At 46.9% G+C, this 25,240-nt stretch overlaps 1 protein-coding gene across 1 annotated transcript in view; it reads left to right on the top strand.

The window, feature by feature from the left end:
• The window catches only part of SLC51A (solute carrier family 51 member A), a 202,726-nt gene that overhangs the window by 121,194 nt on the left and 56,292 nt on the right, over positions 1-25,240 (top strand). Inside the window, exon 6 of the mRNA XM_069620326.1 lies at positions 3,732-3,843. Coding sequence (XP_069476427.1) covers positions 3,732-3,843 — 112 coding nt within the window. The remainder of the gene's footprint in view (positions 1-3,731; positions 3,844-25,240) is intronic.

The raw sequence follows: 25,240 nt of genomic DNA, 5'->3' as shown, positions 1-25,240 counted from the left end.
AAAACAATGAGTATAGAAGAGAGTTTGGAGTGGTAAGCATCAGAGAAAAAGTTGGAGACATGCATGAGTGCAGGCTCATTGCAGGGTTTCCTATGGAAGCCGGATTAAAGTGGATTTCATTATCTTCAAGGTAGTTAGTGATCGGGTTGAAGACGACGCACTCAGGGATCTTTGAATAATGGGGAAAGAGAGAAACTGGACAATAGTTTGCTGGGAGGTTTAGGTCGGCAGAGGGTTTCTTCAACAGTGTTAGGACAGTTACAGATTTGATGAAGGCATGGAAGAGTCCAGCAGAAAGAGGTTAATGAGCTCAGAGAGATAGGGGCAAGTGATTGAGATTAAATCTTTGACCATTTGGGGAGCACAAGAGTTGACAGGAGTGCAGGATGGGTTGGTGCTGCAAAGGATGGGCAATAATTCAATAGGTGAGGTAGTTGAGAGAAGAAGAGGTAGGGGAGAGGTGGTGGACAGAAGGAGGGTTGGGGATGGAGAGAGAGGAGGGTTGTGAGAGTAGCTGTGAGAGTATCAAGATCTTTAAAGATTTTAGAGGAAACGAAGTGAGCAAAGTCAATACCAGATATGGAGGAGGTGATGGATATTGGCTTGAGAGGTGTGAGCAAAGCTTGGAGGGTAGAAAAACAGTTTGTTGGGGCAATTGCGAAGGAGTGTGAATAGGTTTGCGAAGTAAGAGGAGTTGGCAGAGGTGAAGGCAGTAAGGGAATTTTTGTAGGCTAGCCTACCAAGTGGGGTCAATGTAAGAGGCATTATATTTCAGAAAGAGGAGAGGTCCTAAAATCATGAAGCTAAGGGGGTTCTGCTTGAATTTCCTCTTAGTCATTGAAGAGGGGAGATGAGGAGTAGAAGGTGGAGGGACCAAGATATTAAGGTGAACCATGGAATGAGAAGATGAGAGAGGTCAATGGAGAGGTCAGAGCAGGAGAGTGAATTAGAGAGAAAGACAAGGTCAAGAGAGTTCTCACGAGGGTAGGCTGGTTGTGAAGGGAGTACAGGAAGTGGTCAGACAGGAGGGAGTTAAGTTCAAGGCAGGTGACTTCACGGGGTTTGGGGAGGTTTAACTGCCCCAGCATGACAATGGGTAGGTTCGGTAGGAAGTGACTCAAGGGTGAGATCAAGGAAGATGATGTTGAGAGAATCAGGGGGGCGATAGACAGAACCATGAGAGGGGTCAGAGGGTGTAGTTAAACAGTGGTGTATTCAAAAGAGGAAGAGTTGATGTCAGGGGTCTTGAGGGGCACTGTTGAGGGCCTTATTGCTAACCACCGCCCTTCCCAACAGGTCTGGGAGAGTGGGAGAAGGTAGCAGGGTCAGTGGGGAGAGCTGCTAGAGTATTAGAGTAATGGGGCATACCCAGGTTTCTGTCAAAGCAAGCAGAAAACGTGGAGGGTGTTAACAGTCAAAGTGGTCAGGGATGTAGGCAGACTTGTTGCAGCGGGTTGCACATTCCACGGACCAAGTGAAATAGCGATAGGAGGTGGGGGGGAGAAGCAGGTGTTGTGTGGTAGGCATGGGGGGATATATGAATGTAGATATCCGGAGAGAATGAGCATGACATATTATGCCTTCAAGAACACTGAGATTCACAAATTAACTCTTAATGAAACAAACTGCTTTAGTATGCAGATTGGCAGCAGATCCTTGAGCTATCTGTCCCCACCCCACCTATGCCTTTGGAGCTCTATTCCTAGTATTCTTAGAGGACCCCTCAAGAACTTCCTCTTTATTGAGGATTCCAGCCCTAAAAATGTTCTTTGCCATTTATCGAATGGTTTGCAGCTTTTTTATTTTTTGCTTTTCCCAGGACGCTATTTGTGGTAGGAGTGTGCGCTACAAGTATTAGCACGTAGCGTAACTACTCACCCTGCCCTACATTTCTGTCAACTCATCCATCCCTCGGTTAATTCCTTCAACAATATAAGAATGTGCCTTTTTTCCAAACTGTACCTTACTCTGCAATACTGCCACACTGACTCTCTGAGATATCCTGGCCATTCCCCAGAGAGGCTTAGGGCCCCCTTCCTGCACTTATCCAGAACTGCAAAACCACCTCTATCCTTGACTCCATACACCAGCACCAAAGGAATGTACAGCATATACTTCACAGAAATCTAGGCCCTAATTGATGACTCTCACATCCCCATTACATGGTGCTTCTGGGCCAAAGAAAAGTACTTCCTATAGTCCCATTATCCTTGTGTGCGCTATATTCCAGTGAGGAACTTATTTATTTTATTTTATTTTATTTATTTATTTATTTATTTATTTATTTATTTATAACGCGCCGAAGCTCGCAAGCATCAGGGCGCGACAAACACACGAGAGGACAGATCACAGGACAACATGAAAAGGGAGGACGGGGGACTCAAGGGAGTCCATGCTGAATATGTAACGAATTATCGAAAAAGTAACGTTTTCAGCTGCTTCCTAAATAGCGAGTAGCTACTTTCCAATCTGAGATTCTCAGGAAGCTCGTTCCAGAGCGCAATAGCTTTGGTGGGGAAGGCTCTCCCGAGTCCAGTAGCTTTGACTCTAGTGTGGCTAACTTTGAGTAGCCCTTTTTTTGCTGATCTAAGACAGCGGCTTGGTTCATACCAAAGAAATTCCTTCTCTAGGTATGTAGGAGCCGTGCCAAAAAGACAGCGGTGGACAAGTGTCAGGGATTTGAATTTAATACGCTCCTCAATGGCGAGCCAGTGAAGGCCTATTCGGTCATGGGTGATGTGCTCGCGCTTGGACTTCCCGGTAATAGTTCTAACAGCGTTATTCTGGATTATCTGGCATTGTTTAATGCAAGATTTGCTTGAACCGAGCATCAGCGCATTCCCATAATCCAGTCGGGACAAAATCGTGGCTCTAGCAATGGTGGCGCAATTTGTAACGTTGAGATATGGCCTAATGCGGCGTAGTAATCTCTGGTAGTATTGGCAGTTCTTTTTAAGAAAAGCGAGGGCGTTCCAGTCGCCTGTGCCTTAAATCCCCAGCCTGGAGGCCAGGGCTGGATCTGGTAAGGGGCCTTGCCCAAGAAGATATCTTCTGAAGGGGGAAATACTCTGGGGCTGTTACTGAATCTACATATGAGCTCAATTAGAATTCCCCTAAACCTTTGATAGGGACATGGGATGTGCACATCTGTGCTTTCCCCTAACTGACAGAGTGCAGGTAATGAGCCCAACTACTCCAAGCCACATCCCTAGCCCTGCTTCCCGATAGCACTTCTGGAAACGACAGCAGGATGCCCCAGGAGGGATCCATAGGCTGCTAATTGCCTGAACAGGACCCTGATCAGGGCTTGTAAAATATAATAGCCCACTCCTTTTGGCAAGGAGATTTTATGAAGGGTGAGCACCATTTACATGGTTCTTGACTTGGCTGGCGAGTATGAGGATATTTGAAACTTTTATTTGGCATTTACTGCAAGCAAACTATGTTTGTAGTAAATGCAAATGAAAGTTTCAATGTGCATGGGTGGCCCGTGGGTGGCTGCATTGCACAACATAGTGAATGTGCTTATGGTGACATACATCATTTTACAGAAAGCACTGGTAAATATGTTGTCACCCATCTCCAACGGGCAAGTGCATTTCTCTTAGGTCGAGTATATAAACTGAGGAAGTCGCGCTGCAGGTCTAGTTGGAATTCTACACATTTTCAAGGCCTGCTGATGCTGTCAATGTGTTCCTAAGACTAATGCTGACTTTTTTTTTTACTCCTAGAGGAAAACTTACGCTCTTCATCGTTGGAGTGTTCCAATACAGCTTCCTGCGGCCCCTATGCGCTTTTGTGGGTTTAATCCTGTGGACGGATGGAATCTATGACGTGGAAGACGTAAGTGAAGCTAGATTTACTTCATATAAATCACAAGACGACAACTTTAAGAGTTGCAGTCAATATAGCAAACATGGCACAAGCAGCATCACACTAACTAGGCAAGGTGGGCGTATGACGACGTGAAGCAAGACAGGTTCCATCCCCGGGTCCGCACTTAGAAACCTCTGGGTATTAAGTGCGTTATAAATAAACAATTACAATTACAATATGCCGTCGCATCCTCAAATATTGTATTTCCCCTTTTTTGCTTCCTCAACATGACTGGTCATTCCTCCACATTAAGGCCATGCCAACCAGGAACTGCCAAAACAGATCCAAATTGCGCCTGCCAGGAGTGGAACTCAACGGCAAAGACAATCGGACGACATGCCTGTCAGGCCTAGTCTGCTTTGCTGTGGGATGGTCATGTCCGGGTATATGGTGAGATGGGCCGCCGGCCAATGTGGCGGGAAAGACTGATGGTTGATGCTGCAATGTGTCCTTACGTGCCGGTGCCTAGGATGGCTTGACTTTGATTGCCTGCCACGGCTATGCCACGCCCTTGCTTTGCCATGTGAGGGCCTTTCTTGACCAGCAAGATGGAGATAAGAATGGCCCACCCACAAGGTCACACGTGACCTCGCAGCAGCTTGCTAGATGGCAGACAAGGCTGTGGTTGCTCCTGGTAGACACATGCTGCCTATTAGCAGAAGGCAAAATGGAAATACCTCATGTGGTATTTCTAGAAATCTACCTGCCTCACATTACTAGTAGTTTAATCCATCTCCACCTTTATTTAGAGTCCTTGTAATAGTGGTACTAGTGGTTCATGCTGCTACTGTATAATATTGATGAAAATGCGGGAAGGGTAAATTGTGATCCTTTGCTACATTGCATGGTAAAGGCGGTGAAAAGGTGAGCCTCAAAGGTGGTCACTTTCTCAGCTTTTGTAATTGACCCCATCAACAATCTTCTTTTCCCCCCCTAGCATTCAAGGTAAATGGATGCACTTTTGTTCAGTTCCGTAAAAGAAAATCACATTGGGGACTTTCTCAAAAGTTTACCACCACCTCTTGGATGGAGGTAAAATAGCAGGAAAAAATGTGGCATGCGACCACTTGCTATCAGCTACAAGTGCCACACCACCGTCTCCACACAAACAATTCCCTGAAATGTAACTCAGAATAGCACCCCCCTGAGATAATTCCACACACCTTTTGGTTAATCGCAGGCATCCACCCAGGACACCAAGTGATGACAGCATCGTATCCTTTCCAGTAGAAAATGGAGATGAGGTGTGCACTCTGGTTCCCAGTCAGATTTACCTGCTAAAGCAACAGTTAGTCTTCTCCTCCAAACATTTTCTTGACTCTATCAATCATCAGGGAGGCTGTTTTCCTTTTCCTTTTCAGGTGTGTCTGGTTAATTCTAATTAAAGTCTCTAAGGATTCTGGTACATCTAGTCGCACACTTTTTTCAATGCAGGTGACTAGGAACCAACTCTCCTCCAAAGCACAAATCTTACCATTGATAGGGGGAGGGGGAAAACATGTTTATGGCTCTCCATAGTAAGGCATGATGACCCTGGTGCTGCTGCCTCTTGAGCCCGGGACTCTTGAAACACTGTAGAAAATGGAGATAAGGCGCGCACTGGTTCCCAGTCAGATTTACCTGCTAAAGCAACAGTTAGTCTTCTCCTCCAAACGTTTTCTTGACTCTTGTATCCTTTCCAGAAACACCTGTAACCGAGTGAAGCGGGATAGGGTTTGCCCACTCTCTGGCATTTTCTGCACTGTATTTGGGGAGGTGCTGTGCAAATGCTGAATCCAACTTGCCGCTCACTGCAGAAAATGCCAATGCATCTTTGCCTGCATTGGTTTTCATTCGGGCAGAGAGCATGATTTCTGCATGGAATTCCACCTGCATTTTGCGTCAAGTGGAAACCATTGGGATTATTGTAAATGCCATCCATGATATACGGTCACTGTGGTAGGTATTTACAATTGTTCTATAGATTGATCAGTAGATCACGTGCCGTTTGTGCACGTAAATCTAGGGTCACCCGGATTTGTGTGCACAATCTATAGCTCATCTGTAAAAGAATCTAAATTGCACAGAAAAGACAGTTTACATGCAAGCGTAAGTGGTACTTTCCTGTGCGACTAACAATTTTGATGAAATAGCCCCTTTTTAAAATGTTATTTTTTTATTATTCTTGTGTTTAATCATTTAAGATTTTTACAAGTACAGTAAAAGAAGAAGAATCCTTCGCGCTACAAAATCCACTTGCTCAGAGACGTTGACGAAAAGAGGAATAGCCCCTTTATATTTTTGAAATAATTAATCGCTACGTGTGCCCTTTCCTGATAGTATGTTGATAATACAACCAATGTGAAGAGGCACTTTACTTGGTTAGCCTTCTGATTGGATGTATGTGTGATAAAATAAGCCCTCTTTGACACACAATCCACTGCTTTTGGCCAACTGAACATATATTTCACAATCAGTCGGTTCATACATTCAATCTTACCATTGGCCTGGGGATGATACAATTTCACTAGATGATGGAATGCTACCCACCTCTGAGAAATACTGTTATCCTCAAATAAATCCTGCATCTCTTATGATACGAGTTGCACTCCATTACCAGTTGCCACATCTAAACACCCCTAAATGCTTGATAGTTTCAGGATCGTAATCTCGCTAGTGAATCATATTTCTATCCATTAGAATCAGTAATCCATCAAAAGAACCCCACATTTATTCTTATGTGACAGGTTGCGAAAAAATGATCTATAAAATCAATTGCCAATTTTCACCATGATGTATCCATTTACTCCAGAGGACATAACAGCAACTGACATTATTTGTTGGTCCTATCAGCTGTTTGGCACACCTGTCTCAGTGTGGCTGGCACCATCGAAAGACATGCGACACGTAAAGTCAGGTTTCAGCCTTGTTTTGTTGGCATTAAATCACAGGGGTAGGGAAAAGAGCCCAGGGCACTATGGGGAGGAAGCTAGAACACAAGACACAGCTAAAAACAACAATGCTACGGTACAGAACGAAAATAAATCTTTATTGCCCCTCTGCCCACCCGGGGTTCATTTGCAGGCTTGGGCCATACCTCTGGCCCTTCAACCAAGTATGGTTGGGTGAATTAAGAGCCTGTCACAAATTAATCTTCTAGGTGCCAGGTTCCACCTGCTGTCTAGGATACCTTCTCCAGCAAGTGTGCACTAGTTTCTCAACTCACTCTGTCCAAGGCCAGGATTTGTGCTATGGCCATAAATGGGCTCTGGCCAAGCTCCATGGATTAGAGGAGCCAAGGCTGAATACTTTCTTTCAGTCAGGATCACTTTCCCTCTCTCAGCCTTCCCTCTCCTCCTCACCACTCCCTTCCTCACACTGCCTCCTGATGTTCCTCTCTTACTCTTCTTCTCGGTTTTCTCTCTCCAACCGCATACTGATGCTTCCTTCCTCTTCTTCTCCTGCAGCCTGACCCTTGCCTCTATCTCTTTCTCCTCCACTCCTCTCTGTCCCTTCTCCACCTTCAAACTGCTCTTTCCTGTTTTCTACGTTTTATCGCTTGCTGTCTCCTCTTCTCACTATATATAACTCACCAGATTGGAATGCTGCCCTTAAAACTGGCTTGTCTGAGCCCCTTTTTATCCTGTGCGGCCATGTCTAATTGGTTCCATATTCTCAGGGATGAGTGAGTTTGCGACTTGGATAGTTTGGGCTTGTATGATTGGCTTGCCACACTTACTTCTTCCTCCTCCACAAGTGATTTTAATAATGGGAGTTCCAGTCCTGCGCCCCCCCCCCAAGGGCAGAACTCCTAAAGAGGTCCTCTGCCATTTTGGGATCAGGGGAAACTGTCAAGACATCAAGCTGACCTTGCATTCTCTCCTGCCTTCCCTCTCATCTGTGTGATGCAGTCTACAGTACTTGGATCGCTGGTAAGATCTCTGGGTGTCTATTTATCTTCTGCCCAAGGATGGTGATGGAGACTGGTCCTGCGGTCTAACTCGCACGCCACTTCTTTGCGCATCGCATAATCACAGCACTACATCACCAGCCCATGGACCACTACTCTACTGTGATGGTCTCCAACCCTGATGTTCCTATACCTGCCTTTCAGGGGGCAGGGAATTGTTCTTCCCATGCAGGAAGGGGCGACAATCTCTGGGGATCCCCCTTTACCACCTCCAGGGTCGGCAACAGCGTTTCCTTGCCCCCAGAGTTTCAGGACCCTCTTCCCCAGCCTGACAAATCGGACATAGTCACACACCCATCCTTTAATATCCTGGCACCCCTAACATTCAACTGAAGTTCCCCTCCATTTGCAGGACAGTAAATATGTACAGCTAGAGTCCTCAATACCACCATATCACCAAGGGTTTGGGGTCTTTGCTTTTGATAACCCTGAGTAAGGGGCTAGTGTTCCTCCCACCTATGAACAGACAAACTGTGGATCTTGTAAACTGTGGGGCCTGGGCAACTTCTCCCCCCATAAGTATAGGTCTCAGGGCAACCTCGTTGCCGAGGTTCCCGATTCCCAAGAGGCAAAGCCATTCGCGAGTTGAGAACCATGTTCTCAACGTACCAAGAGCGGAAGTATCGACGTGGACCCACAGCTCCCCAACATGCAAAATTGAAAGTACCCACAGCGGATTTAGTGCAGTGTGCTGCAAATCAGAGTTGTGGGGGGCAGTGTGGCCCCTGAATCGATGGCTACATCTAGTAATACCTCTTGTGACCTGTTTACGGAAAAGGGTATTCTTACCAACCTGAGGGGACCAAGACCCAGAGAATGAAAACCTGAACACCAGGTCATTTTACCAGGGCCTCTCAAGCTGGGCTTCTCCAGAAAATATCTTATTTCTAGCATAGAGGATATCAGGAACTGCATGGCATCAAATGGCAGCACATGTATGTCAAAGAAAGCAAAGTTCAACATAATCTAAAAACCCAGGTTGGCAATAGACCGAAGACTCAACTAATACTTTTAATTCCTGAAGCGAAATCCCAGAAGATGATCTTTAGAAAGAGCCATGCAACCTCTTGCTGAGGTGATAGCCCAAATGTATCTCAAGCACCCCGACAAAGCTCTCTCATTCCTTCATGGGGAGAAAAAGCAGCCGCCAGACTTATCAAAGGAGGCGCCCGGTACAGGCCCATCTCCAGGAATCTTCACTAGTCCTCCAGTAGAAGCTGGAGTCCTGTTCAAAGGCCTGGTGCTTGTCAGGAAAGACCTTTAAATACTTGAATGAACCAGGTGATGTGTCATGTGCCCTGCAGAGCTCCTGGATGCACCATAATCCACATAGATGAAGTGCCACGGTGTATACCCAAGCCACCACCATCCCGATCGAAGCGCTAAGCTGGGTGTGACAGGGGATGCTTTGCAAGGTTGACCTGCAACTAACAGCAAATGTAGAATGCATTCCCCCCACGGGGGCCGTGCCAGGTGTCTCTTGGAAGCTTCTGGCTTCCGTTGGGCATGGTGATGTATGGGGCGATATTATGCTCTCACTGGCAGAAGGTTCATTTTGTGAGGAACATGTCAATTCCACCTCAGGTCAATTTCATGTAATACCATGCCATTTAACTGTCTACTCTGTGTCAATGCCAAATCATTCCTAAGGTCCTATCAATGTCCTGGCAGCGTAATGAACTTCAAAGGGCACAAAGCTCAGGTGCCAGGCTCACCAGTGGTCAAAACACAGGAGACCACACGGGTGCCTTTCTCAAATATTTGCAAGGGTCCTTGTAAGGAATGGCTTCACGCCCACGCATCTCTGCTGAACTTTAAAACTCCTTTACAGGATGGCTCCCACCTACCCCTGCAACCAGATAGCTAGGTCTGTGGGTAAGTGGGCAAATGCACCCACTGTCTAGGACTGTATTTGACCTTGTCGGGGGGAAATTCTGCCGGGGTCGGCCGGGCCGTCCACAGACCTCCGAGCAGGGAGGCCCCAACTCCTCCCGTATATCCCAAAAGAGATAGAGTGTGAGACACACGCAAGAAGCAAGGTGACTCTGCTGTTTATTGGACAAAACGGCAGGGATGGGTCAAGGAGCGTACGCGTCCGTCCTGACACACACACAATCGTGGGGCTCGCAGGCCCTTTTTACCTTTGTATGACGCGCTACTTGCGTCACTTGGAAAGTTTAGCAAAAAACCTATCTCCACTCTGGATTGGTTACTCGAGTGGTAGGGTTAGTATAGCGCACATATAGAGAACGGTGTTAGTGCCTGAGGGTTAGTCAGGTGGTATACCTGGGCTGTCCCTTCAATTTGATACATGAAAATTGTTACATGAAGACCTCTGAGGATTGGTCAATGTGAATGGCGTCAGTGATAAGAACCCCATGTTCTAATTGGTCCGCTCGTGAGCCTCCCAGTCTGGGACTATCGCTGTTCCCAGCTCGCGGTGCACCTGTCATTTGCAACAATGTTTTAATATGGGTAGGTGTAAACAATGTGAGGATTTATTCATATGTTGGGAGGTCGAATACTCCCACTGCTGCAGATGTTCAATGAGTCTTTTAATTGTATCTGCCTGTGTCTTGAAACGTGGGATTCAGGCGTCTCCTTCCTTCTGGGCTTGGCATCTTGTCAGGTTTGGCTTTGTCACGTGAGGTGGGACCGTGTTTGAGGCAAAATTCAACACAATTAATATTGTTTTTCATACTGTGTGCCTGGTTTATCTTGCAGGTGCGACCTTGGCGTTGGCTTGCAGCGTGCGAGATTGCAACATCGTGCCCTTGGCGGTGTGCCTTCGCCGGGCTCAATTTGCAGGGTCAGCAACCCAGTTCTTGCTCATTCAATGTTCATGGAAGCTTTTGCCTGCGGCCTACTTGGGCCTGGTGCATAGGTGGAACCATTTGATGCAGGGCGCTTTAGGTTACGGTATCATATTGCTTTATCCTCAGTATCGTGTCCCCGTTATATTCTTCATTATGGTACATGGCTCTTAGGAGAAGCGTGAGCAAGCCTTTATATATAAATTCATGATGCGTCTTGCATTTCTGCGTTTTGAGAGCCTATGTGGAAAATAATAAAGATGTACGTCCGTGAGTATGTCTGTCGCCTACGTCATAGCACTGAGTATATTCTTCGTGTAGATTGGTGCGGGAGTGTCCGGTGTGTATATTTGCACAGGTGTGCTGACCGTTGGCTAGGTCGTCATGGCATCTCTAACGACGTGTAGGTTTAGTCGAGTTGATCCGTGCCGCAGGTATCGGCATGGACAGGGCAGGCTGCTGGGCAGGTAGATGGACACATCCGTATGTTCCTGTACCAGGGTATTTGGTCGTCCGGTAGATAGGCAAACTCCTCTCGTGGCGGGTGTCTGGGCCGTGATCCTCTAGGCCAAGCGCGAGAGGGGAAGGGCGGGAGCCTGGTCTTCCATTCTCCCACTTCAGTCCCCCCTCTGGTCGACTTGTCGACCACAAACATATCCTTTTCTTTATCTCCTCTTACTCTCCATATCTTAGTTATTCCTCACAAATGTCCATAGTGGTTAACATGGTCTTCAAATGACCAATACATATATTCACAGGTTCCTCCAGGAGTGCAGTATACCCATTTCCCTATGTAGCTCCTGGGGTTTCTTGGGTTCTCGAGCTTCACAGATGGTGGTTCCAGGTGGTTGGTGATGATCTGGTTGCGCAACTTCTCTCTCTCTTTTATGATTGTGCCTGTGTGTTGGCCGTCATCTGTTGGCATCAAGAGGTGTATACCAACCATTTCGATCATCTCGTCTGTGGTGCGTGCCTTCCGGGCTTTCCAAAATCTTATTATGATCAGTGTAGCTCCAGCCAGAATAGTGCATCCAGCTATGATCTTCAGTCCATCTGACAGCCACGATGGCATCCATGACCATAATATTGAAAACCAGCTCTCATCCTTTTTCACACCTTTACTTTCATCCATCATTTTTGAGTGCATCTGGGCCAATTGTGATACAGCTTCCGTGAGTGTACCATTGTCAGCATCGTTAGCAGGAATGAATGTGCAGCATGATTGTCCTATCTTTGCGCAAACGCCTCCTTCCATTGCTGTGAGGAGGTCCAGTACATATCTGTTCTGTAGTGCAACCATTCTTACTGCTCGCAATTCCTCTTTTATTGCGTTGAATCCATTTACTGTAGAGTTGATTGTCATCATTAGTTCCCACCTAGTTATCTGGAGCCATTTTGCGTTTGCGTAAGCCTGCAGTCCAGGGTGTATTATTGAGGAGAAGAACATAGCTGCTCTGCTGAATAGTCTGTGTTCCGGCGGTATTGAGGTCAGTGCTGTTTCCGACCTTCCCCATAGGTAATTTCCTGTCAGAGGTTCTCCTTGTCTTTTCCTTCTGTTGAGGACAGTGTTGTTGCCGTTGCGTCTGTTCTCTGGCCCTTTCCGAGGCTGTGCAGATCTCTTCTTCCTTTTGTTTCCTTCATCCATCTTGGGGAAATTCGCCATATTCACATGCTTCTGGGGTACCACTAGTGATGGTACATTAACGTGTACTATAGTGCATACACCATTCCACAAAGGGGGCAGTGTGTGATACGCCTTGTCTCCACAGGCCCAGTAATGGTCCATTACTACTGCTGTTCCTGCTCCCCCCTCAGGTAACTCCATCACGCTTTCACAGTTGGTATTGTATCCTACATCCACCTCTCCTTTATGTTGGTAGCATACCTTAGGCGCAGTTAAAGGCAGTATTGTTATTGGGTCTTCATCCTTCTCCATCCACGTGAGCATGGGTACGTACTTGATCCAAGTCATCCAACATCTATGGTTATGTCCATCAATAGTTGAAATATTTTCTCTTGTTACCATGTTGCTGCCAACCACTCCTATGTCCCATTTGTTGTCCATGTACACCTTCCCTGTTATTATCATCAGTGGTCTTTCCCAACATCCGTTTATACCAGGGACTTCAGTGGCGTACCAATCACATGGTAGGTACTGCAGTGTTACCTTCTTTGTTTCTCCTTTTTCAGGACCACTTGTTATGTATTTGAATCCTTCAGCATGTAAACTGCTCTTGTGGTAACTCAAATAAGTCTTGAGGAAGTTGTTTTCATATGGATATGTATCTCGCGTTTTCCACACCAGATGCACCACAGTCCCTTGAAATCTTCCTTTCGTCTGGAACAGTGCCAGGTATATTATACATCGTGCTATTTTTCCATCTATCTCCGTAGCAACAAATGTTCGAGAAGCGCTCATGGCGTATGGGATCAATGAGCAAACGTAGCAGCTGTCTCCTGTTGTCTGCTTGCCTATTTTGGTCATGTGTTGGTACCACATGTTGTTAGAGACGTGTGCTGAATCTTGTACATAGTTGTCAATGCCTTTATTATCTGAGTATGTGCTGCGTTTAACTCTATTTTCTTGGTGTGGGGTTTTACTAGTACCACCTGACATAACACCTGTTGCAGCTGGGGGTGGGGGTATATTAGGTTTGGGTACAGCAATAATATCCATAGCATAGCTGTACTGCCATACAGAGGCAGCCAAGAACCCGGTGATCATTAAAATCCCTATCAATTTTATTACAAATGCTAATTTCACCGGCATTTTGCTCTTACCTTGCTGCAGTCCGGCAGCTTATTCTTGCGACGTTACAGTTGCCCGCCTGAAAGTTCTTAATATGCTCGTTATTAAGGTTAGTTGTTGTTATTAAGCTCTCCCTATCAAGTAGTCATTCAGTGCCCAGGCGAAGAGCTGTTCCCACGCCAATCTAAGCGATCTATCTCTTAGGGCAGGCAAGTATGGCTGGAGGTGGGGCATTGAATGTTCTATGGCCAAGAGGAATGCTGTGTAGTAGACACGTACCCTCCTTCCTTTCAGGTACGTTGGCCGTTTTATTTCATATACAAATTGGTGTGACAATTCTTCCAGGTAATTATCGTCTGAGGGTACCATCTACTCCTGGGCAGTGAATTAGTTAGTTATCTACTTTCTTAACAGTACAATAATATGCTTTACCTGCATGTGCGAGAGAAAAGAAAGAGAACATTCAGGTGTTTACATGTGTATATGTGCAAAAACAGTGTCCTTTAGTTCAATTGTTACTACAGTGGGCAGGGGGTCAATGGGCAGAGGGTTTGGGGTTCAGCTGGCGGAAGTCTCTTTACCCTTTGATCGTGTAACCATGGGGTGGGCGGTATGGGGATCACCCCTTTTTTTTCTAATAGTTGTCTCTGGGGAATCTGGGGGGTGGCAGGGTATAGGGACACTTAGGCCGTTAGTCGTGGTAGAAGTCTCTTCCTCCGTTGGTGACGCTGTCGTTGTTCTTCCAGTGGCCCTGTCGGTGGCGTAGGTGGTTCCAGGCACGTTTGTCCTGTAGCTTTACTGCTCTTGTTGATACCTCCTCTACCAGATGGGGGCCAGTGAATCGTGGACTGTTCCACTTTCTGTTGAAATTGCGAAGTAGTACGTGGTCACCTTTAGCAACTTTACACAGTCTTTCCTTTTCCAAATCTTTATCCACGTTTTCTTGTTGGTTGCTGTTAGACCCGCCCCGCGTGCGCTCGAGCTGTTGAGATACAAACACTACACTAGTAATCAAAGAAGACACATATTGGTACATTTCATCACCAAGAACACTCGCAGTACTTTCGTGGTCGGTAAATGCTCTTGATGTTGGCGTTAGGGGAAGGCGCATTTGACGTCCGGTAACCACCTCGTGAGGGGTGAGGTGGTGGTCGGACCCTGGTCTATTCCTTAGCTCAAATAGGGCTAATGGAAGGCAATACAGCCAACTCTTCTTTGTTGTTTGCTGTATCTTTGCAATTGCCTCCTTTAGTAGGCCATTCAGGCGTTCACATATACCGTTGGCCTGTGGGTGGTATGCGCATGCAAATTTATGCTTGATGTTCAGCAAGGATGTAATGTGCTGGAACATTTCGTTTGCGAAATGTGGGCCATTGTCTGACCTTAATACCTCACACACTCCCCACATGGGGAAGACCTCCCTCACTAGGAATTTAGCTGCTCTAAATGCACCTGGGTGTGAACAGGGCCCTGCTTCAATCCATCTTGAAAATGGGCATACTACTACAATCATATACCTATTTCCTTGACATACGTTGATCATATCAACATAGTCAATATGGAGATGCCGGAACGGTACCTCTGGCCGGGGTATAGTACCTCTTATCACCTTCAGAGTGTGGCCGGCCGTAAACTGTTGACATGTGAGACAATTGCTGATAAAATTTGACACATGAGAATTTAACTCGGGGCAGAACCAGTCTTCCCTAATTCGTGCTGCAATTACTTCCTTGCCTGTGATGGCTGGGTAATGTAGTTGGCTCAGGGCGGTGTTCAAAAGTGCCAATGGTATTACAACCTTTCCAGTGTCACCCTGGTGCCATAGTGCGTCGGTTGGTGACATTGTGCATCCTCTTTTTACCCATATTTCTTTTTCGGCCATTGGTGCAGCCGCTTGTAGCTCCATAATCTGTGTGGCTGGGAGATGGGTGTACCCTTCTCTTATCAACATCTCCTTAGCCATTCCCCTCCCTCTCCCTCTCTGTGACTCTGGGGGGTTCCATATCTCACCAAAGTATGCAGCATACTTAGCATGTGCGTCTGCTGCTGCATTCCCTTTTGAGATGTGGTCTTCACCATTGGTGTGTGCGGTGCATTTGACCAAAGCTAATTCTTGGGGGTCATTTATTGCTTCAATTAGTTCAGCCAATAGGAGGGCATGTTGCACTGGAGTGCCATCAGCTCTCCTAAACCCTCTTCTTCTCCATTTCGACAGCCCTGAGTGGACAGTGGATGTAACATACGCGCTGTCGGAGTATATGGTCACTCGTTTGTCAAAGCTTTCCCTCAACGCCAGGATCAGTGCAATCAATTCTGCTGCTTGAGCAGAATAATGCTGTGGTAATTGTACACATTTCATTCCACACTGTCACACCGCGGGGTATCTGGCGGCTGTGGAATAGGTGGAGACTGCGTCCGCCTTTACTGGCACCATCACGTCCAATGAGAACGTGAGGTGTCGGTCTAGTTGTTTCCTGCAGCCTCCCGACACCGGTATTTATACATTTCACTTCCGGGGTCGGGTTGCGTTGCAACGTACAGTTTTCGTTCTGTCTCTTGCCTGCGCTATCTCCGTTTGGTATTCCCTTTCGGGTTATTACTGTTTTCTTCCATCGTTTCCTCCCCGCCTGTTTTTCTGGTCCTCTTACAATTCCCTTCCACCCTCCCGTCTTCCGTGAGTGCGCTTCCCTTTGTTTCTTTCAGTTTACTTTTTCCTGGCTACCCTGGTTCCTTCCTCTCTCGCGGAGTTTGTTCTCCTTCCTCTCTCCTTCTTTTCTTTTCTCTCCACTGATTTCCCGGTTCCAACTTTTGCCTGCATAACGGATTGCCCTGCCTCGCCCATTCCTGCTTGGATTTACCTATTGCTCCTCCCGTGTATCGACCGCTGCCTGTTATTTGGATTGCCTTGCCTACCATTTCTGGCTGAAGTACTTACGGCTTCACTCTTTCTATCGCTATCTGCCTTTCTTGTCAGCACCTCCGCTGTGTTGGATCCGTTCCTGCTTCACTACAGTATCCTTTGGAGTCATAATACTCGAGCCTCCTTCAGCTGCGGAATCTCATCTCTTCCGGGGTTTTTTATGCCTTTGGCTTTTTCCCCAGTACTCGGCGGCTGCGGAGGGTTGCCACAGACCACCCTTTGGGTGTCACTGTGGCGTCCTACCTTGGTCGCCTTCATCTACAAAAAAAAGGAGTAAAGACTCGAGTAAAAGACAACCCAACGCTGTCACAACGCCGGAGACTTCAAGGTGAGGTGGAAAGGGAGGAAGGGGAGTCGGGGGCATTTTCGGAAGAAGAGGATAAATTAGACCATACTGACAGTTTGCAACGCCCAGAATCAGATATGGCTACGCCGCAACAGGTCCAGGAATTGGTCGCGGCGGTTCAAAGCCTGAACTTGGAAGTTCAAAACCTCAAGACCGCCAACGTTGCGCTACAACAAAGAGTAGCAGAGCGGGATCCACCCACTGCTGACTTACCCCCTTTGCCACTGGTGTCTGGGAAGTTTGATGGGTCGCCTAAGAGGTTACAAGAATTCTTGGATGCCTGCCACCTGCATTTTTCTTTTCGGGCTCATGCCTTTTCTACGGGTCATGCCAAGGTGGGATATATGATAACTCATATGTCTGGCAATGCCTTGGCTTGGGCCACCCCACTGGTAAACAGAACCGAACCGGTTCTCCAAGACTATGATGCTTTCAAAACCCTGATGAGACAGACATTTCTACGAACCGAAAGCACCTACATGGCCTCTGAGGACCTCTTAGATATCAGGCAAGGAAGCTCTGACCTGATGTCCTACATTACTTCGTTTAAGCAAGTCGCAGCGGAAGCTGGGTGGCAAGAACAGGCCCAGTATGCCATTTTTCGAAGGGGTCTTCGAGAAGAGTTGAAGGATGAACTTGCACGTATTGAACGTCCCCTAAACTTTGCAGATTTGATCACTGCAACACTTCGGATCGACTTCCGACTGTCCGAACGTCGAGCGGAGCGCCGCAAGATCAAGAGTGGTGGTGCCATGCCCCTTGTCCCTCCTTCCTCGATGCCACCTCCCTCTACACGTCTTTCACGAGAAGAACCTATGCAAATCGGAACCACTCGTTCCCCTCTCACTACTGAAGAACGCAGACGACGAAGAGAAGGAAATCTATGCATGTATTGCGGATCCTCATCTCATTTGCTTCGGGATTGTCCGTCTGTTCCTCCCCGGCGCTCGGGAAACGAGCACCCTCGGTAAACTTAGGGACTTATTACCGAGGGAGTGATTCCAGTCCCTTTGTTACACTTTCAGTCACTACTTCTGACCGTTCAGATGAATCAGATGATGCCCGACTCATGGTAATGACCGTTACTCTTCTGATTGGCAAGAACTCCATTCAAACCCAAGCACTCCTTGATTGCGGGGCTGCTGGGAACTTTATGGATACTCATTGGGCAGAAAGCCAGGGCTTGTTACGGATTGCCAAGACGGAAGATCAAAAGGTGGAAGGTGTTGATGGGGAACCTTTGAGCTCAGGCCTCATTACTCATGCCACTGAAATCCTCACGATGCACATCAGGCAGCATTCCGAACGTCTTTCTTTTGATTTAATCCGAGCGGCCCACTTTCCTCTGATCATTGGCATTGGATGGTTACGTAAACACAATCCCACCATAGACTGGTCCAGAAACCTGTTGAGTTTTCACTCCGAGCACTGCAAGACAAACTGTTTGGCAAAACCCACTTTTTCTACCATCCAAACCTCCTGTGGAGAAGAAGAAGCAAAGACCATTCATTGTATACCCGCCTATCTCCAGGAATATACCGAAGTGGTTACGGAAAAGAACCCTTTGGAACTTCCTCCCCACCGACCAGAAGACTGTAGCATCGATTTACATCCTGGTGCTTTGGTCCCGTTTTGTCGGATGTATCCTTTGACGGTACTAGAAAGACAGGTTTTGCGAGACTACCTAGATAAGAATTTGGCCAACGATCTAATCAAATCCTCCAAATCCCCTGCTGGCGCTTCTTTGTTTTTTATACCTAAAAAAGACACCCAGGAGCTACGACCTTGTATAGACTACCGGGGGCTGAACAAAGTTACTGTCAAGGACAGGTACCCGATGCCCCTGATCTCAGAAATCATCCATGCTGTAGAGTCAGCCACGGTGTTTACCAAACTCGATCTCCGTAATGCATACCATTTGCTTAGGATCCAAGCAGGGGACGAGTGGAAGACGGCGTTCAGAACCCCTTTTGGGTTATATGAGTACCAAGTGATGCCCTTTGGCCTGGTGAACGCGCCGTCTACATTCCAACGTTTTATGGACAGACTCTTTTCGGATCTCTTAGGACACTCAGTCATCGTATATCTCGATGACATTTTGGTCTTTTCCTTCTCTAAGGAAGAACATGTGGCACATGTCAAAGAGGTGTTCCGCAGACTCAAAGACAACCACCTTTCAGTCAAGTTGGAAAAATGTAAGTTTTCTGTGACATCTATCTCGTATCTGGGTTACGTTCTTTCCTCTGAGGGAATATCGATGGATCCTCAGAAGGTTAAATCTATCTTGGACTGGCCATCCCCTAATTCTGTGAAGGAGATCCAAAGATTCCTAGGATTGTCAAATTTCTATCGGAAGTTCATTCCGAACTTCTCTCACATGGTACTCCCGATGACCACACTCCTTAAAAAGTCCTCCCTACCATTTCAGTGGACTTCTCATGCTGAGAAAGGATTTCTACTACTGAAACAGGCCTTTTGCTCCGCTCCCATACTAAGACAACCTGATCAACACAAACCCTTCATCGTGGAGACGGACGCCTCTTCAGCTGCTGTAGGAGCAGTCTTGCTGCAGGAAAATCAGGGTGAAGAACATCCAGTGTCGTACTACTCTAGGACACTGAATCCTAGTCAGCGTAATTATTCTGTTATAGAGAGGGAACTGCTGGCCATGAAATTAGCTTGCACTGAATGGCGACATCTCCTTCAAGGTGGTGAACACCCTTTCACCCTTCGTACCGACCATAAGAATCTACAAGTGTTGCGTCAATTCGAATGTTACAATACTAGGCAGGCTAGGTGGGCTCATTTCTTTGCTCAATTTGACTTTAACATAACCTACATCCCGGGAGAGCAAAACGTTGTGGCTGATGCCCTGTCCCGACGTAGTGACTACTTGTCAGAACAGGAAACCGCCGTTGAATTGATGTTTGCTAGATCTCCCTGTATCGGTTTGGTATCGACTTTCCTACAACAAGTCAAGGATGATTCAAGAGAGAGATTTGAAGATGAAATGCAGGGAGAGAAGTCGGAGTACGTTCTGAAAGATGGGCTGTATTTAGTCAACGCAAGGTTGTACTTGCCAACCACATCCTTGAGAAGGACGGCCTTGTTCTGGTGTCATGATACCAAGATAGCAGGTCATCGTGGAGTAAAAAACACTCAAGATCTCTTATCGCGTTATTTCTTTTGGCCAAAGATGAAGGAAGAAGCCAGACTATACGTGCAATCTTGTATCACCTGTCTCCGTAACAAGTCTTCTACCCAAAGACCATTGGGATTGTTGGAATCATGCCCGGTTCCCACAGGCCCGTGGACCACATTATCTACCGATTTCATAGTGGAATTGCCCGAATCTCAAGGATGCACCTGTATAATGGTGGTCGTTGATTCTTTTACCAAAATGGCACATTTCACACCTTTACCCGGAGTGCCTTCAGCCTCCAAGATGGCAGGAGTATTTCTCAAAGACATATTTAGACTACACGGTCTACCTACCAAAATCATTTCTGACCGTGGCACCCAATACACTTCGCATTTTTGGGCAGCCTTTTGTCGGCGGTTGGGCATAGAAAGAGCTCTGACCTCTGGGTTCCACCCTCAATCAAATGGTCAGACGGAACGTCTCAATGGTACATTAGAACAGTATCTTCGATGTTTCGTTAATCAACAACAAGACGATTGGGTCCAGTTGCTTCCCACTGCTGAATTCTCGTACAATAATTCTTCCCATTCTGCCATCGGTACCAGCCCTTTTTTTTGTACTTACGGTTTCCATCCCCGTATTTTTCTATCATTGACTGACATCGAGTCCTCAGTCCCTTTTGTTGAAACAACATTAGCAACCGTAAAAGAGGCCCAAGACCGGGCTAGACAGGGACTCAAAGAAACACAAGACAGAAACAGGCTCCAAGCCAACAAACACCGGAGACCTGTCCCAGATTGGACAGTCGGTTCTAGAGTGCTTCTCTCCACTAAGTTCTTACCACGGTGGGTGCGTCCTTCAAAATTGTCACCTAAATTCATCGGACCATACAAGATAACACACGTGGTTAATCCAGTGGCCTTTCGTCTCCTATTACCCACACAACTACGCCGAGTGCACCCAGTGTTTCACACCTCCCAACTAAAGACATTTGTTGAAGACAAATGGCTTCGGACGAAAGGGAAGGTATCAGTACCTCCGGACCCCTCTAAAGATTTTTATGAGGTCTCCCGTATTTGCGACTCTCGTTATCATCAAGGTCGATTGGAGTATCTGGTCCACTGGAAAGGCTATCCAAGCTCTGAGGACACATGGGAACCCAGATCCCACTTACGTACCCCCTTCCTTCTACGACAGTTCCATGTCAAGAACCCTTCTAAACCTGGGGGTGTGGGCCTGGGGAGGGGGCATACTGTCACACCGCGGGGTATCTGGCGGCTGTGGAATAGGTGGAGACTGCGTCCGCCTTTACTGGCACCATCACGTCCAATGAGAACGTGAGGTGTCGGTCTAGTTGTTTCCTGCAGCCTCCCGACACCGGTATTTATACATTTCACTTCCGGGGTCGGGTTGCGTTGCAACGTACAGTTTTCGTTCTGTCTCTTGCCTGCGCTATCTCCGTTTGGTATTCCCTTTCGGGTTATTACTGTTTTCTTCCATCGTTTCCTCCCCGCCTGTTTTTCTGGTCCTCTTACAATTCCCTTCCACCCTCCCGTCTTCCGTGAGTGCGCTTCCCTTTGTTTCTTTCAGTTTACTTTTTCCTGGCTACCCTGGTTCCTTCCTCTCTCGCGGAGTTTGTTCTCCTTCCTCTCTCCTTCTTTTCTTTTCTCTCCACTGATTTCCCGGTTCCAACTTTTGCCTGCATAACGGATTGCCCTGCCTCGCCCATTCCTGCTTGGATTTACCTATTGCTCCTCCCGTGTATCGACCGCTGCCTGTTATTTGGATTGCCTTGCCTACCATTTCTGGCTGAAGTACTTACGGCTTCACTCTTTCTATCGCTATCTGCCTTTCTTGTCAGCACCTCCGCTGTGTTGGATCCGTTCCTGCTTCACTACAGTATCCTTTGGAGTCATAATACTCGAGCCTCCTTCAGCTGCGGAATCTCATCTCTTCCGGGGTTTTTTATGCCTTTGGCTTTTTCCCCAGTACTCGGCGGCTGCGGAGGGTTGCCACAGACCACCCTTTGGGTGTCACTGTGGCGTCCTACCTTGGTCGCCTTCATCTACAAAAAAAAGGAGTAAAGACTCGAGTAAAAGACAACCCAACGCTGTCACAACGCCGGAGACTTCAAGGTGAGGTGGAAAGGGAGGAAGGGGAGTCGGGGGCATTTTCGGAAGAAGAGGATAAATTAGACCATACTGACACACACACACCGGTACCTCCATCATTTTTACCACTGCTGCCCCAGTCCTCCTTATACCATCCCTTTTGTCGATAGTTGATGACCCATCAATGAACAGGAGCTCACCTCCCTCTAGTGCGTTTTCTTCAACCTTTCTAGTACATGAGTACATTTCAGTTATTTGCGTACAATCGTGGGCATAATCTCCTTCCTCAAGTACTTCTGCTAGGAACCTTGCAGGGTTGACCGTGCTACATCTAACAATTGATAGTTCAGCTCTGGATAGGATGATCTCATAACCTGATGCCCTCTGCGTGGTTAGGGTGGACTTAGGTTTATTCAATATTGCAAATAGTGCATGTTCCACAAACAGTGTAGTTGGGCACCCCATGGTTATTGCTGATGCTTTTTCTACCGCAAAAGCAGCTGCGGCAAGACCTTGTTCGCAAGGGAAATGACCTAACATCACAGGATCTAAGTGGCCACTGTAAAATGCTACTGGTTTGTAGCCCATGCTTGTTTTTTGAGCCAACACTGCTTTCATTACTGCTGAGTCGCAATGTGAAAATATAAAAAATTGTCGCTCATAGTCTGGGGATGCCAGTACCGGAGCAGTTGATATTGCATCTTTCAATTCATCAAAAGCCTCTTTCATTTTCATCGTCCACCCCAGCTTTTTCTCCCCTTTATTAGCTTCCTTTAACGCCTCAAGCAGGGGTCCTATGTATGAACTGTAATCAAATACCCATGCTCTACAGTAGTTGCACAGCCCCAGGAACTGCTGCAGTTCTCTCACTGTTTGTGGTACTGGAGTGTTTGAAATGGCCTGTGCTCTTTGTGGTGCAATCTTTCTTCCATGTTGGGATATGAGCTGACCAATGTAAAGTACCTGTTCTTGACAGTACTGTAGCTTTTCCATGTCTACCTTGTAACCTTTCTCAGCCAATATTGTCAACATCTTTAATGAGCCCTCTCTGCATGTTCTTTCGTTTGTACTGCAAATTATTATGTCATCCACATACTGCAACACTGTGCTTTCCACTTCAATGTTACCCAAATCCATCTGTATTACTCTGTTGAAAATTGAGGGTGATTCGCAATACCCTTGTGGCAATCTGGTGTGTTTCCACTTTGTGTTTCTGTAAGTGAAGCTTGTCAGATCTTGTGAGTCTGGGTGCAATGGTATTGAGAAAAAAGCATTTTTAAGGTCGATCACTGTAAATCGTGATGCTTCTGCTGGAATGCCACACAATATTGTGGCCGGGTTTGCTGCTATGGGATATTCTGCTTCTACTATGTTGTTCAAGGGCCTGAGATCCTGTATGAAGCGCCAAGACCCCCCTTTAGCCTTGCGTACTGGGTATACAGCCGTGTTACATGGTGATTCTCAGGGGACCAATATGCCATTATTTATAAGGGCCGTTATGGTTTCATATATGCCCTCATCTGCCTCTTTTGATAGTGGGTACTGTTTCACTCTGGGGAGTATTGCACCTTTTTTCAATTGTATCCTTACTCCCCCTATACTTTTTATGCACCCCACGTCATAGGGGCTAGTAGTCCATAATGATGCGGGTACTTTTGTCATATCCTCCTCAAAGAAGGGAACTGGGGTGGATGTGGGTGCCTCAAGTGCCATTGCAATTTTCTGTGCTACTTGTTTGTACGCCACTCTTAGCCATATTTCCACACTCATCATAAACACCATTTCACCTCCCTCCTTTTCTTCTGAGAACAGCTCCTCATCTGACACCTGGGTGAGCCTACATCCTTCTGCTAGTGCTATCACTGCCCTCCATGCTCTTCCTTCTCTGTCTTGGGCATGTACAGCAATGTAATCAGCTGTTGCTATAATGCTCTCAATGTCCACTGGAACCACCTTTCCTTCTGGTTCATTAACGGGTGTTTCTGGTCTGAACAGATAGGCTGCTGGCCTTCTCCAGATTTTTCCTTCTATCCCTGGCATCCATGCAAATGCCATGTCTGTCCCGTACTGGAAGAGTTCGCCATCTACTGGCTCCGCCCTAATCGCTGTCTGTCCGCAGTATGCTTGCATAATCTGTCGTGCTTTGAGCATGTTAATCCCTGGAGTAGAGCAAACTATGCCGTCCTCAGTAAAGGAGATCGTCATATTCAACCTGTTCATTATGTCTCTCCCCAGTATATTTACTGGTGAGGCACTATAATATAGAAGTGGAACTGACAGGTCATAATCTCCTATAGATAAGGGAATCTTATCAGTAAAAGAAACCAACCCTCTAGCCCCAGAGAATCCTTGGGTGTTCATGGCTTCGCCTGACATCTTAAATTTACCTTCCCTTATGCAAGACCGGGTCGCCCCGGTGTCAACAAGGAATGATAATTTTTTGTCACCTATCGTTACCTCTATGCGTGGTTCCTCCGCACTATTAGGTGTTACTGACAGGATGGGACACACCAAGGCCGTCTGTGGGCTGTCCTATTGAGGGTACAACGATTGGCCATTTCCTGTGTACGGGTTGTGTCCCAGGACCGTCACCCTACCCAGTTGTGTTTGTTGTACTTGGGGTTGTTGTGTTATCGCTACCTGTTGTTGTGGCAGTGAATGTGTCTGTGGCTGTTGTTGTGTTATTAGTTGTTGCTGTTCATTTCCCTGTTGCAACGTCTGCTGTTGCTGTATGCCCTGCTGTTCCTGTGAGGGCCTTGGTTGTCCCTGTTCACTCCATGATGGTGTTCCTGGTCTAACTCTACACGTGCGTGACATGTGCCCTAATAATCCACAACTCCAACACACCGGTGGTTCCCTACTCTGCCATGGAAAGCTCCCTGTGTTGTCCTGGTATACTGGTTGCCCTGTGGGGTAGGAATTTCTAAGTCCTCCCACCTGCTGTTGGGTGTTATATCCGTATCCTCTCCCTCTCATAATTCCTCCTCTCCCCCTGTTATAATTATAATACCCAGCTCCTGGCATTGGGTATCCTCCTCCCATGTTGGTTGTGTATGGTTGGAGTGGCGGCACCTGTTGTGTTATAGTCTGTGAAGGTGGTATTTGGGAGGAATCTTGTGCAGCCACTACTTGTGTGGGGCTTTGGGTCATTGTTGTAGGCGTAGTTATTAGTGCCCCTTCCATTGTGTATTTAGTAAGCTTTTTCTGTACTAGTTTAGCCTCTTCCGTTTTCCTGTCCTCTTCCTTTTGTTTCATTTTTCCTTGCCATGTCCTGCAATGATGCACTATAGTCAGTTGTATTTCTGGCCATGCTTTTGCTTCCATTCCCACTACT

Source organism: Ambystoma mexicanum, chromosome 10, assembly GCF_040938575.1.
Source record: "Ambystoma mexicanum isolate Mex_15411 chromosome 10, UKY_AmexF1_1, whole genome shotgun sequence".
NCBI lineage: Eukaryota > Metazoa > Chordata > Amphibia > Caudata > Ambystomatidae > Ambystoma > Ambystoma mexicanum.
Note: the sequence above shows the minus strand (reverse complement) of the source record. Positions and strands in the feature narration are given on the sequence as shown.